This window comes from Dinoponera quadriceps, unplaced genomic scaffold, assembly GCF_001313825.1.
Source record: "Dinoponera quadriceps isolate SergipeBrazil2010 unplaced genomic scaffold, ASM131382v1 scaffold8544, whole genome shotgun sequence".
NCBI lineage: Eukaryota > Metazoa > Arthropoda > Insecta > Hymenoptera > Formicidae > Dinoponera > Dinoponera quadriceps.
The window spans coordinates 278,527-291,249 of record NW_014563549.1 but is presented as its reverse complement, the minus strand read 5'-3'; the positions used below and the strand labels follow the sequence as shown (position 1 = coordinate 291,249).

The following is a 12,723-nucleotide window of genomic DNA, read 5'->3' as shown; positions in this document are numbered from 1 at the left end:
GGGGGGGGGGAGGTAAACTCAATTTATCTCTCCGGGTGGTAGCAAATTCGGCCGTCGTAAACAAAATCTATCTTCGTTCCCGAAAATCGCCGCGCGACGGCTCGTCCGTCCGCGCACGTATCCCACCTCCCCCCCTCCCGCCCCCCGTCAGTCGATTAACGGGGAAATCGAGACCACCACCACCGCCGCTTAACTCGAAGGCGTGACGTAATATCGCCGTCGCAGATCGGACACGCCGGAGGTGAACGAAGAATGGTAAATCGATTCGATGCGAGCGATAGCGTTGTATCGCCGCGAGAAGATTGACTTATTGATCGAGCATGGAGCTCCCGGGAACGCCGCTCTCGTCACGACGACGATCTTTCACGTGTCTCGCGGCGTCCGATCCGCCGTTTATCCGCGGCGCGCCGAGGCTCAGGTGTTCTCTCGCGCGCGCCTTCGGACGAGCGAGAGGCGATTTTTCCGATGCGTCTCTCTCTCTTTCTCTCGCACATTGCGCGCGCGCGCGTCGGGAACGCAGGCATCCTAATTATACGCGCCGGTGGTGTTTACCGGCCTTAGTTGCGATAATTATTCGCACGCGAGGGGGCCGGCATTGGCGGGGAGGTACTGACCTTTAGTATATTCTCCACGTCCGTCGAATTCTCGACTGGCTCGTACCGCGAATTGGACGCCTGGAACAGAAAGAAGAGGCACCCGTATTATTTGTCGACGCTTCCGCGCGCGATATCGCCGTGTAACACGTGGATGCGGTAAAGAAGCTTAGCGGCAATGAATGCAAATTTCACGGCGAATACAATTTACACGGGGAAAGGGCGGCACCGCTCAAATCCGGATTACTAAAGCATCGTTACGTTAAACGGGATTCACCTTCTCGATAAATCGAACTAATCCCTTCGCGCTCGCTCGCGCCGCCGGCAAGTGAAAAACATCTCTCGCGCGTACGATCCGTGTTCGGGATCCAATTTACACGAACGGACGCGAATCCGAAGGAGCGCCCTTGTCGCGGCGTTTCTTCGCGATTTATCGCCGCTCCTCGAGCGATCATTAATCAACACCGCCGCAGGCCAGGGAGAGACGTTGAAAAGGGCGCGGAGGGAAGGTGGTGAGACGAGCGGAGAGACACGTCCTAAAGGGAGGTATTACGGATAACGGCGAATAGTCATTCCCAGAAAGAAAACGCGAGAACAATAGCGAATGCGTGGGACGGCTGAACTACGCCGGATGAGAGAGTAGGGGGAAGGGGGGTGTCTAGTAACTTTCAGCCGGAGGACGGCGTCGAGAGGAGCGGAGGGCGAAAAACGGAGGGAGACGAGACTGGATAATCACGGAAAGGGAAGGGAAAACGGGAAGACCGGAGGAGAGAAAGAGAAGGAGGCAGAGAGGCGAGAGAGGGAGGAAGTGAGGGAGAAAGGAGGCGAAGGAAGAGGTGGGTATATACTTTGTGTTATCACACCTGCAAGCGGCAACGAGAGGCGATAAATGGGAAATATACGACCGCGTTACGTTTGAATTATTGTCGATTGATAAATCTCGCTCTCTCTCGGATTCTGCTTGCGGATTAACCCATCGCGAGCGCGTAACACGGTTTCGCCATTCCAACCTTTCGTGCAATCTTTAAATTTACCTACAAAGAGGCGATGTGGAAACAAATTTTGCTCCTTTTTCTTTTTTTAACATATTTATGACTATAGTGAAATTACAAAGTGCTCTGAAGAAATGTAATCGAAGGGGGGAAAGACGAGACGAGAGAGGGCGATGGAAAATCGGGAAAACTGTGCTGAGAGAAAAAGTGAGATCAACGAGATTTTGCTTATCGAGCAAAATTTGCTCAAGCACGACGTTCAGTCCACTGAACAAATTATATATTATAGCCGTAATGAATTATTAATAAATTATTATTAATAAATTCAACGACTGTGACTTAGTTAGCAACTGTACAGTAACAAATATTTTGCATCTGTGCTAAAATTTGTCCTTGTAAAAAATTTGTGTTAAATTTTTAACATACCATTGTGTTAATTTAACATATTGTATTTACGTTAACCTCAATATTGTGTTGAGTTGATATTCAACATATGTAAAAGTTAAAATAACACATTTTATATTTGAATATCGATTAACATATAGATATTAATTTTTAACATAACACTCGTTACTTTTCAACATATTCACCTTGTGTTAAATTAACACAAAACTTTTTACTGTGTATATCAACGCAACATAGTATTGCGCCGAATGTAATTTGTTCAATAGACGCAATATTTCTTTTAATGAGGCTGACCGCCGATTTGTCGATTCAATTGCCTTTTCTTCTCGGTGTAGAGGAAAGGTGACGTAAGAAAGACTGGGAAGATCGCTCCCATTAATAGCGCGCAACGTCCGACGATGCTTAGCGCAACAGCTTGCGAGCTTATCTCACGTCGTCGTTGTTAACCGCCTTTCCCTCTTCGCGCGTAATCCAAACTAATTTCGCGGATGAGGACGAATGACTCGGCAAGGCGAACGATTCGCCAGCCATTGTCGAGAAAGAGAGAAAGAAAAAGAAAGAGATAAAGAAATACGTCGCACTGAGATAAGGGGAGAAGAGAAGGAGGAGTAGCGAAAGGACAAACGGGAATCAATTTTCCGGGAGAATGCGGAAGAGAGAAGGGAAGCGAAACGCACTCAGACCGGGCCGGCTCTAATTGTATAAGTACATCCGAAGAGAAAGAGAGTGAGGCACTCCGATCGTCTCCCCGATGGGTAACGTGTGACCGACAAAAAGGGGGCGGGGGGAAGAAGAAGGAGACACGATCGATAGTCAATCTCAATGAAATTTGCACCTCGAGGAGGCCCCCATCGCATAATAGCACCCGTCTCGAAACTTCCCTCCTCCCTCCGTCTCTCTCGTTCCCCGACCTGGACCGACCCCCGCCCGCAGCTGGATTTCCATTGAAAAGCAATTCGTTCTCTGTCAACGAGCCTGTCGAGCCAACTGGTTTCGTTTGATACCCGCCGGATGATCCCGAGTGGAAGTTCAGAGTCGACGAGGAAGGAAGGAAGGAAGGAAGGAAGGAAGGAGGGCGGGTAGGTGGATAGAGCGAGGGAGAAGGGAGGGATGATAATAATAACCTCTTTATTACGGCTCCTACGGTGAGAGATTAATGCCACGGTTGCTTGATCCTTCCCCCGCGATTTGCGGCCGGAAGAAGCGGCGTGATTCGCCCGCTCGGACGCGGAAGGGCCGCGCACGAGATATCGAGGAGTGACTGATGATCGGGAATCCCGATGCGGTAACCGAGAGCAATAATACCGAGTATCATCGATTTTTCCGGAAATTCTGCCAGGATGAGAGATCGCCGGTGTACGCGTAATAAACTGCTCGCGCGAGTCATTCGCGTTTATTTATTTACTCTCCGGTTGAAAACAGCCGAGATCACTCGATCTTACTCGACTTGGAGCAGTGACGCCGAGATGTTCCACTCGGTCGGTTTCAACGCACCTCGCGCGCCATCGAAACGCGTCAATGACACGCAGCCAGTGTGCAAAGAATAATTAAGAACACGCGGGAAGATTAGCGGCGGCGTAATGATTCCGGCAACTTGTTAATTTCGACAGCGTCGTCGTTTAGTAAGCGCGACAATAGCGCCGACGGAAACTTCGCTCTTAATCTTCTTACGCGACAAATAATCGCAACTCCGACGAGAGACGTTAAAATAGTTTGAGACTTCGCGAGTCCGGGCGCCGTTGCGACGTCGTCGTCGTCGCGGCTCGCGCGTTTGTTGAAGCGGACCATTAGTACCGCGGTATCGATAGTGCATTAAGCGAAAAACCGATTTCTACAACTGAAGTTTCCATAGATTGACACATTGGCCCTTATTTTCTGAAGTACAAGTTTATATGCCAGGCGACACGGTGTCGTACGGAGTAGCAAGTGCTGCACGGAGAGTTGTTAGGAAAAAAAAAAAAAAAAAGAAAGAAGGAATTGAAATGTCATTCAAAGCGATGCTCTCGGAACTTCGTTCTTTCGGTGTCGAATGTGTCAATTAAGGAGCTACATACACCCGAGCGGCTCGAGAAACGACCGATGAATCTGAACTCTTCCGCTGTTGACTTTGTGAAAACAACAGCGTTGCATAATTAACTCTTTGCAACGTGCTTCGTGTAATATGTGAATAAAAGTATCGAAAAATCACCGATCAAAAGGGCATCTATCTTCACGAAGCCGACATGCGCTCGGTGGAAAAACTCAAACACAGGGGCGCTTTTCGAGCCGCTCGGATGTACGTGGCTCCTTGAAGAAATCGCTGCGTCAACGATCACTTCGACCGTCACTCAAACACGCTTGCGAGATTCCGGATTGATCCCCGCGCGCGTGCGGGATACCACCCACCGCCAGGAATCACACGCTTCCTCCACGCTGACCGCTAATACCGCTCTCGCTCTGTCAATACCGTCGTCGTTCTTCAGCCCCCCCTCCCCCCGGCCCCTCTTCGTCCTTGATACCGGAAACACGCGACTTCCGAGGACGCTCCGTGCAAACAATCCTCCGTGAAACGAAGCGATCAACCCGTTAGCCAACCCGAAAAGCCATTATCGTTCGCTCTCGACGGGGCGTCGGACGCGCATGCAAACCGTCGTGGCCGAAACGACCCCCGAGACCGACCGTGGCATAACCGGAGGAGGAGATACGAAAATCGATACTCACGTTATCGAGAGGTAACCTGGGCAGTCGTTCGCCGAACGTGTGAATGCGGCTGCCGGCCGCGATCACCGACGACGAGCTGTGCGAAGGTGGGCCGGCCTTGGCCGGGGGCAAGCCATGGTTGCGATGATCGTTGCCGCTGTTGCCGGCGTGCTTGACCGCGTGACTAGGGTAGCAGCCCCTAGAGACATGGGGCAGCTTACCGTCGGCGGGTTTGACGAAACCGCTTCGCTGATGGCTGGAGGTGCTGGCACCGGAGGCGCTGTTGCCGGAGGCGCCGGGGATGCTGGCGCCGGAGGTGGTGGAAGACGAGATGTTCGCTCTGAGTCCACCAGGCTTCTTGAACTCCTGCGGAGCCGGCGAACTCCTGGAGCTGGAGCCGCTCTTGTACGCGGAAGGATTAGGCGAGGACGGGGTGATGGGCGCCGGACTCGGCGGGATGCCATCGATGCCGATGAGGCGCTTCGGGTCGTCCAGCAGGTGCCTCACCAGCGAGTAGTTACCCAGCTTCAACTGGATCTCATGCGTGGTGCGATCCTGATTATCGGAGTTCACCTGCAAAGCGAACAACGAGATGAGGATCGACGTTCGTTGATGAGAAAGCGCGTCATCCCAATCCCCTCACCCCGCATACCGAGAGGAAAATATTTGCTATTTGTAAGTATTGTAAGTGTATAATCGTCATAATGGAGAAATTATAGTCGGGGGAGCTATTTTCCGAATAATTGTTCTTGTAGTGTCAATGATAATGAACTTATATGCATGTTATTATTACTATTTTATAGTTAAAACCATAAAAAAGGTAGTTGAGGTCGGAAATAATGATAATTTTTCCTCAATGCAGAGAAATTTTCCTCGATTTTCCCGTACGCAAAGCCCGCGGAGATCTCTCAACTAGCTACGTGCGATCGGGTCCTCCCGGCCGTTTCTCGAGTCGATATTTCAGTTCTACATGAAGTCTATTTAGTTTTACATGAAAAAAAAACCTCCGCAGATCTTCAAGGTTCTTCAAAGATTTTCAATCGTGCCCCCTTGGTTGTTACAAATGGAAAGTTCTTCCCGTTTACTCCACTTGAGGACTTAATGCAGAATTTAAAATTTCCCCTCGGGGAATATAAATTCCCTTTGTAGCATGAAAGGAGCACTATCAGTGCTCCTTTGATGTTACAAAAAATGGGAAGTTACCTCGGTTTTCTCTACTTGAAGACTTAACGTAGAATTAAGTAGACGTGAGCTAAAACGTAGAACTTAAATTTCAACTCGGGTTCTTCTCGGGGACGGAGTCGCGCGCCAATTACCGCGATTTTTCGTCACGCCGGGAATTATCGATCACAGCTCGACGAATCTCGCGCGTTAATTGCCGCTTAAACTTTCCGCCGGGGAGAGGCTCGCTGCGTCGCCGGGAAATCGCGATGACGGCACACCTAAACGGTCCCGGCTAAGTGGAACACGATGTCGAGTCGGCGCGGGGGATAATGTAAGGGTAGCGACGTACATAACGAATCAATCATGTCACGGTAGCGCTCCGAGAGAGAAAGAGAGAGAGAGAGTTCTCGGTACTGTCACTTATCAAAGAAAGATCAGCGAGAGACCCGTAGCGACGCGACGATCGAGCGCAACCGCGGCCGATAGAATCGCGGAGAGAACGCGCTCGCACACACGCGTGTTGTTCCCGCGCGCTGATTGCACGAGCAATTAGCAAAAATTAATGCGCCGAGGAGAGGCGACTGCCGTGGTTTACGACAGTGTTCGAGTGGAAATTTAGCGTGTAGCGTGCGCGCGGCCGCGCTAATATGAATCACCTTGTTGTGCTCGCGCAATAATACAAGCGCTGTTCTCCCGCTCGCTCGCCTCGGCTGCTGGCAGGCGCGCGCGTCTCGCCTTTGTCCGTTAAGGACAATGAGATCGAATCGCGGTTTAATAAGGAGGTCGGCCGCCAGCGAGGGAACTTAACGTGATTAATGAGCGCCGCTATAAATCACGTCCGCTTGTTAGCGCCGGAAGACTTTTTCCCGCCGATCGTCCTCTAATGAACGGCGCCCGGAATTTCGAAAATCGCGCGCCGACTGCTGCTGAGGTTCGTCATCGTCGACGACGAGGAGGAGGAACGTCGGATTCCCCAGCGTGCTTAGAAACGCGAGTAATGCCACCGACAACGGACGGGGTCGACAATGGGATCTCGTCGAGAGCGATTGTTAGTGCTGATTAGAGAGAGCCACCACGAGGAGAGATCGCCGCCACCGTCGCCGACGTTCCACGAGAGTCCGTTAAATAACGCGCGCCGTAATGCCTCTCGTTCGCGTCACGCGGACGAAATAACGAGACTCGTGACGAAACACTGACTGCACGCGGAGGCTCGACGAGTGTGCAGCTGTGTTGCCGTGAAATAATCGGGAGATATGACAGGCGGAAACCGGACGAAAATCGTACTCTTCTCGTGTAATTTAGATAATAGGGAGAATCGCTACAAAAATTACCGAGACTTTTACGTAGACGCGCGTTCTCTCTCTCTCTCTTCCTCTCGGTACCGTTATCCGCCGAAACATTGACCTTTCCTCCCGAATCACCGTGTACTCGAGGGTGAATCTTCTGCTCCCATAGACGCGACAGAACACATCGACGTGTCTCGCTAATTAAGCTCCGCAAGTCCCGCTGCTCCTACAAAGTCTGCGGTAATGTAAACGCGAAAGCGAGCGAGCGAGCGACAAGATACGAAAGTGAGAGAGAGAGAGAGAGAGACGCGTAGGTGACCAGGTCAGGGACTTCTCATCCGCCCTGACCTCGCTCAACCTCGTCCGGCTTCTCCGCCTCCAGCCAGCCAACTACCCCCGCCATCCCCTCGCCAAAGCCGCCGCCGCCGTCGTCGAGTGGTGCTCCACGTGTGCCACCCGACAGCGTACGCTGTGCGTACTATACAACGCGTACCACTCGTAAAGAGCGCGCGGGGCGGTGTCTATCGGCGAAAGCGTCGTAAAACGCAGTAATTATAGCGCGGTAACGCAACCGCCATATTGCGAAAGATGATACCGCCGCGGCGATGAAAATGCTCCAGCCGCCGCGAGGGGAAATCGATAAACCTTCTCCTTTTCTCTCTCTCTCTCTCTCGGCGAAACCGAACAAACGGAGTACGCGCTAAACGGCTCTCCGGCGGAGGATCTTCCCTCTTCAGAGCAAGCTGATGAACTTTACGACGGGGAGCAAATTAATGGAGAATAAAAATTAACGGAGGATCGCGAGAAGGCGATACATAAGAGAGTTTCGCCGGAGGGGGAAGTCGCGATAACCACGCAAATATTTATATCCTTCGCTCGAGGCGAGATACCTGCCCGGTATCGCATCTCGGGGCTTTTTCACGCCTGGTGAGACACCCTAAATCCGTCAGAGGGTGCCTCGCGCGCAGGTGGAAGTCGGGGGAAGAAAGTGGATTTAGCGATTCTGCGAGGTAACTTCGCGTCCTGCTTGCGTACAAATACGAACAGCATCCTCCCCCCCTCCCGTAGGGGGTGCAGCAACACGGCCTACCAAGGGCCGGCGCGTAAACCACCAGTGGGTGCATCGCGATGAGAACACGGGCAAATATCGACGGTTACGGTATCCGCGCGCGAAAACACGGGCCGTTGCACGCGCGGCCGGTATTTATGAGCCGCGGCGCGAACTCGCGACGCGAATGGATGAAAGCAATTCGCGCGATCCTCGCGTCGCGTCGCGGTTCGGCTCGGGACGTCCAATCGAGCTTTTGATCCACTTAACTGACACACACACGATCGAGCGCACGTTCGAAATTCGTTGCGTACGTACCATGTATGAACGTTTCGAGCGGGCGAAAATTGCGCTCCGCGGCCGTTTCGTCGCACGTTATGAGGGCGCCTCTCTCCATCTTCGCGCCCGTGCTGTAAATTCGGATTTCACCGGCGACCCGCGATCCGGAGGCGAAGAGAAGAGGGGATAAAAACCGATTCTAACTGACAGTCGGAAATTTCAATCGAACCGATGAGTAAAGCTTTGGATTCAATCGCGATAGACGCGACGGTCGCAGGATAACGCACTCTTCGCAGGATTACTTCGTCTATCTAATTCGTAGAATCGTTTTTTGTAGAATTATAGAAGAAGTGGGGGTATATATAATATATATGGAATGTGCGAGTAATAGCGATATCTCTAAACTATTAAAGCCCGGTTTTGGATTGTCTGGTTAATTTCTGATCTGAAATTAACAACGTTGATGATGCAAAAATTGTGTTTTTCTATTCGTGATTAATCATGAAACTGATGGTTTTGTGTAATGGTGATTTTTAAAATTTAATGATTAACCCGTGATTAAAGAAATATAATTTTTACGTTATCATTGGATTAAGCTTAAATCGCAAGTTAACTAGAAAATGAAAAATCGAGTTAAATGTCGCAATCCAGCGGAAAGCAGTAGAATTATTAGCTGCTGGTAATGCGGCGAGTAATACGGAATAGTCCATGTCACCCGTCACTTTTTATGAGTATCGTATATTGTACATCCTATTGTTTCCTTCTTTTAGAATACCAAAGAAGCATATAGGTGACGTCGTTAAAAGACGTTTAACTAAACAATGGAATGAAATTAATACGATGTTACGTACATTTATATGACATTATAATCATATTATAACGGAAAGTATAAAAATATAAATTTATAATAAATAATAAAATAAATATATAATCATTAACTAGTCGGTCATTAAAATGCAACAAAATACGAGAAAAATTATTTTTCTGCAAGATTAACGAGGTACTCCGTTCTGTCCCACGTTATCCTTCCAAAATCTTCCCTCGGAAATCCTATCGATGTGACGTTAAACTTACCACAGATAAGTGAAATTTGTTAGAAACGTGTTAAAACGAACACTTGGCATTACAATTCAGCGAGTACAGTTATCTTGAATAGCTCCCGAGTTATCTTAAAGAAAAGTAGGAAAGCCTGTTCCATATTACTCGCACTTCCTCTATACGTAACGCGTGCGCGTGCATCGATCGTGTATACGATTCGTTACTCTTTACGCGCACCCGGAATACACGAGCGCCGGCGTGAATACGATTCAGCCGCGAAGCCCGAGACGTCGGCGTGCACCGCTAAAGATCGTTGCGACACAATGCGCTTTGTTGCGGCATGAATGACCCGCGGGGGTGCAGCCGGTCGGCGAAAAGAGAAGAGAGGCTCGGTAAAACCTGGACACGTCCGCGTTCGAGTTAAGCTTCTTACACGCGAAGAAATTCGACAATACCCGGAGCTACTTGCACTAGCGCCACGTAATCGTGAAAAGTATCACAGAGAGAAAGAGAGAGAGAGAGAGAGATAAAGAGTTTCCGTCGAACAATGGACGTTTGTGGAGCGCAACGATGCGGGATCCTACATACTTCCGGATGTTCGACGGTTGCTCACTTTTTTCGTAAACGATATTAATTAAGGGAACTTTCCTTTCTCTCTCGGAACTTTTCAGGTTACTTGAATATTCGTTTCAAAGTGTTCCACGGGCTCGGCAGTGCAAAGTGGGAAAATACGCGCGCACTGGGGGGCGATGATTAAAAATAGCTCGATCGGAAAAAAAAGGAGCCTCGTGAAATTTTCGGAAGGCTCTTTCTCGAAGCGCGCCCGTGTTTGCCTTTGATATCGCGCGCCCCAGGTTCGGGGCAAAAACAACGTCGGGGTCGCGATTCGCGAAAGGAGAGTGATGGGGAGGGGGATGAAGAGGGGGATTCAAACGACCTTTCTCGCCTCCGCTATACCCGCCTTCTCCCTTTTACGACACGCACACGTCCACATAAATATAACGGCGCGGTACACATCGCGAGTCGAAAAAAAAGGAGGGAAAAGAAGAAGGGTAGGAGGGGTCAGCGAACCGTTCGCGGGGGAGCAGAATGTCATTTTCTGCGGTTTTTGCCGAAGAAACGTATGTATACACAGGGTGTCCGGTAATTCATGGAGTACCGCTTGTGTACGAGCGGAATGGGTTAAACTGAGCGGAAAAGTCGCCCTCGACCATTTTGCAAACAACCACGTGAGATTTCGAGTCATTAATGATTGCAAATGGCCGTGTATAGAGGCTTCTTTAATTAATAATTCGAAAATTTGCGCGTTGCGTGCAAAATAGTGAAGAACTCCTTTGTTCGGAGCAGCCTAACCATGGAAAAAATGATTACATATGAATTTTGTCTATATACAACGTCCATATATAATTATATATGTCCTACATTAAAAAAAAACACGAATGTAATTGGAATAAATGCTTATGTTTACGCGGCCGCCCGCGATGTAAAGGCTCAATTCAATCAAAATATTTCTTCCGCTTTTCATTCAACAGTAATCTTATTTCGTGTGGACGTATATAATTATACATGTAGCCGTAGAGAGACAAAATTGACACATAAATTATATACGACTATATATAATTATATACAATTTTACACGATAATATATAATAATATATAATCATTTTTGCCAGGAATCTACAAACGACAATATGGCAGCTGTTGTATCTAACGACAGACATCAGATATATTGAACCTTGAACCTGTCGTTAATTCTTCATTAACTATAGCGATTTGTACAAAATTATGCAAAATGGTAGATGAATCTTCAATTCGGATTCACCCATTTTACGAGTTGCACGAGCCTCGACAAAATTATCGGACACCCTATATAGAGTGACCGCGCGCTGCCGTNGGGGGGGGGGGGGAATGTCTCGGAAGGGAAACGGCAATTTGCCGGAGTGATGCGCCTCCGACGAATTACAGACTCGCGAATTAAAAACGCGATTTTACGGCCGCTCGATCTCGGAATTGAAGCTGATACGTAAACCGCGCGAAACGTCCGTTTACGGACGAATGAATGTAGCGCGGGGCAATGAATAAAACTCGCGACAATCAATCTCTCAACAGCAGCGGCAGTGCCCATCGATACCGATTTCCCCGCTCCGGCAACAAACTGCGATCGTCCGCGGCGCGTCGACGGATAATTCAATAAAAACAGCGCCGACGACATCGGTCACAGGCACGAATGCGGGAGGCACAACAGCGGCAATTACTCATCCTCCATGGCCTGTGTCTCACGTAAACGACCGAGGCGGCAGCCCGTGAGAACGTCGTGCAGATTGTACACTCCTCTCGCAGGTAACTACTCGCCGATGACGGAACCGGCGGTCGAGCCGTGCAAATTCGCCCGGAGCGACGAAAAAGCCGCAATAATTTCGACGAGGCAGGTGGATCCTCTCTCTCTCTCTCTCTCTCTTTCTTTCTCCTCGTTTGAGGTTACGTGAGCCGCGGCACGTACGAGCTCCTTCCTCCTCTTCCCCCCTATTCCCCATCCGCTCGGCCACAGACGGAGGAAGATATATACGTGTTTCGCTCGACGGCAGCGACGGTGGATGTATCCGTCGACCGTTCGGACGACCGAAGAAGGGCTCGCTTCCGCCGCCAGTTTATCCGACAGCAGCCGGTCGGCAGGACCGAAATCTCTATTCCGTGGAGAGCCGTCGTCGTCAGATCGTTGGTATGAGCGCTGCACGCGCAGATCGCGGAGATTATTCGCTTCTTACGCGCCGGTAATACGCGATCTCCTCGCTGTTCTGCTCGCGCTCGGCTCGATTCCCCATTCCCGCGGAGTGTGCACAGTGGCTCGCGACCGGCGTACGAAGAGAATCGAGGATCAACGGCCGAGTCGGTGCACCTCCGACTCGATTACGTAATTCGTGCACATTAAAAAGTTTCTCGTTACTTAGCCAAGTAGACAATTCTGGTGAGGTACTGACTTTTTCTTATCTTTTTTTTTTCTTTATTTTAAAGAGTACCACATTGAGAAAAATTCATTAGTCACCGGGACAGAAGCTCTTTTGCTACTTAAAGGTCTGTTAGGGAGATAGATCGAAAAGTTACCGTTACTAGTAAGTTTATCATTTGATATTTTGACAAACTATTACCAAGCCAATAACCAATAATAATTTCCAATACGGAAGTGTTTGTTAGAGCGGCAAATTAAAAGTACGAATTATTTGCTCCCACTACGAGGTCAT

At 49.5% G+C, this 12,723-nt stretch overlaps 1 protein-coding gene across 4 annotated transcripts in view; it reads right to left on the bottom strand.

The window, feature by feature from the left end:
* LOC106751209 (AF4/FMR2 family member 4-like) overlaps nucleotides 1-12,723 on the bottom strand; it is a 262,250-nt gene that overhangs the window by 103,655 nt on the left and 145,872 nt on the right. For all 4 annotated transcript variants that reach the window (XM_014632043.1, XM_014632044.1, XM_014632045.1 and 1 more), the window contains exons 3-4: nucleotides 4,691-5,242; nucleotides 615-674 (exon numbers count right to left, since the gene is read on the bottom strand). In XM_014632043.1, coding sequence (XP_014487529.1) covers nucleotides 615-674; nucleotides 4,691-5,242 — 612 coding nt within the window. The remainder of the gene's footprint in view (nucleotides 1-614; nucleotides 675-4,690; nucleotides 5,243-12,723) is intronic.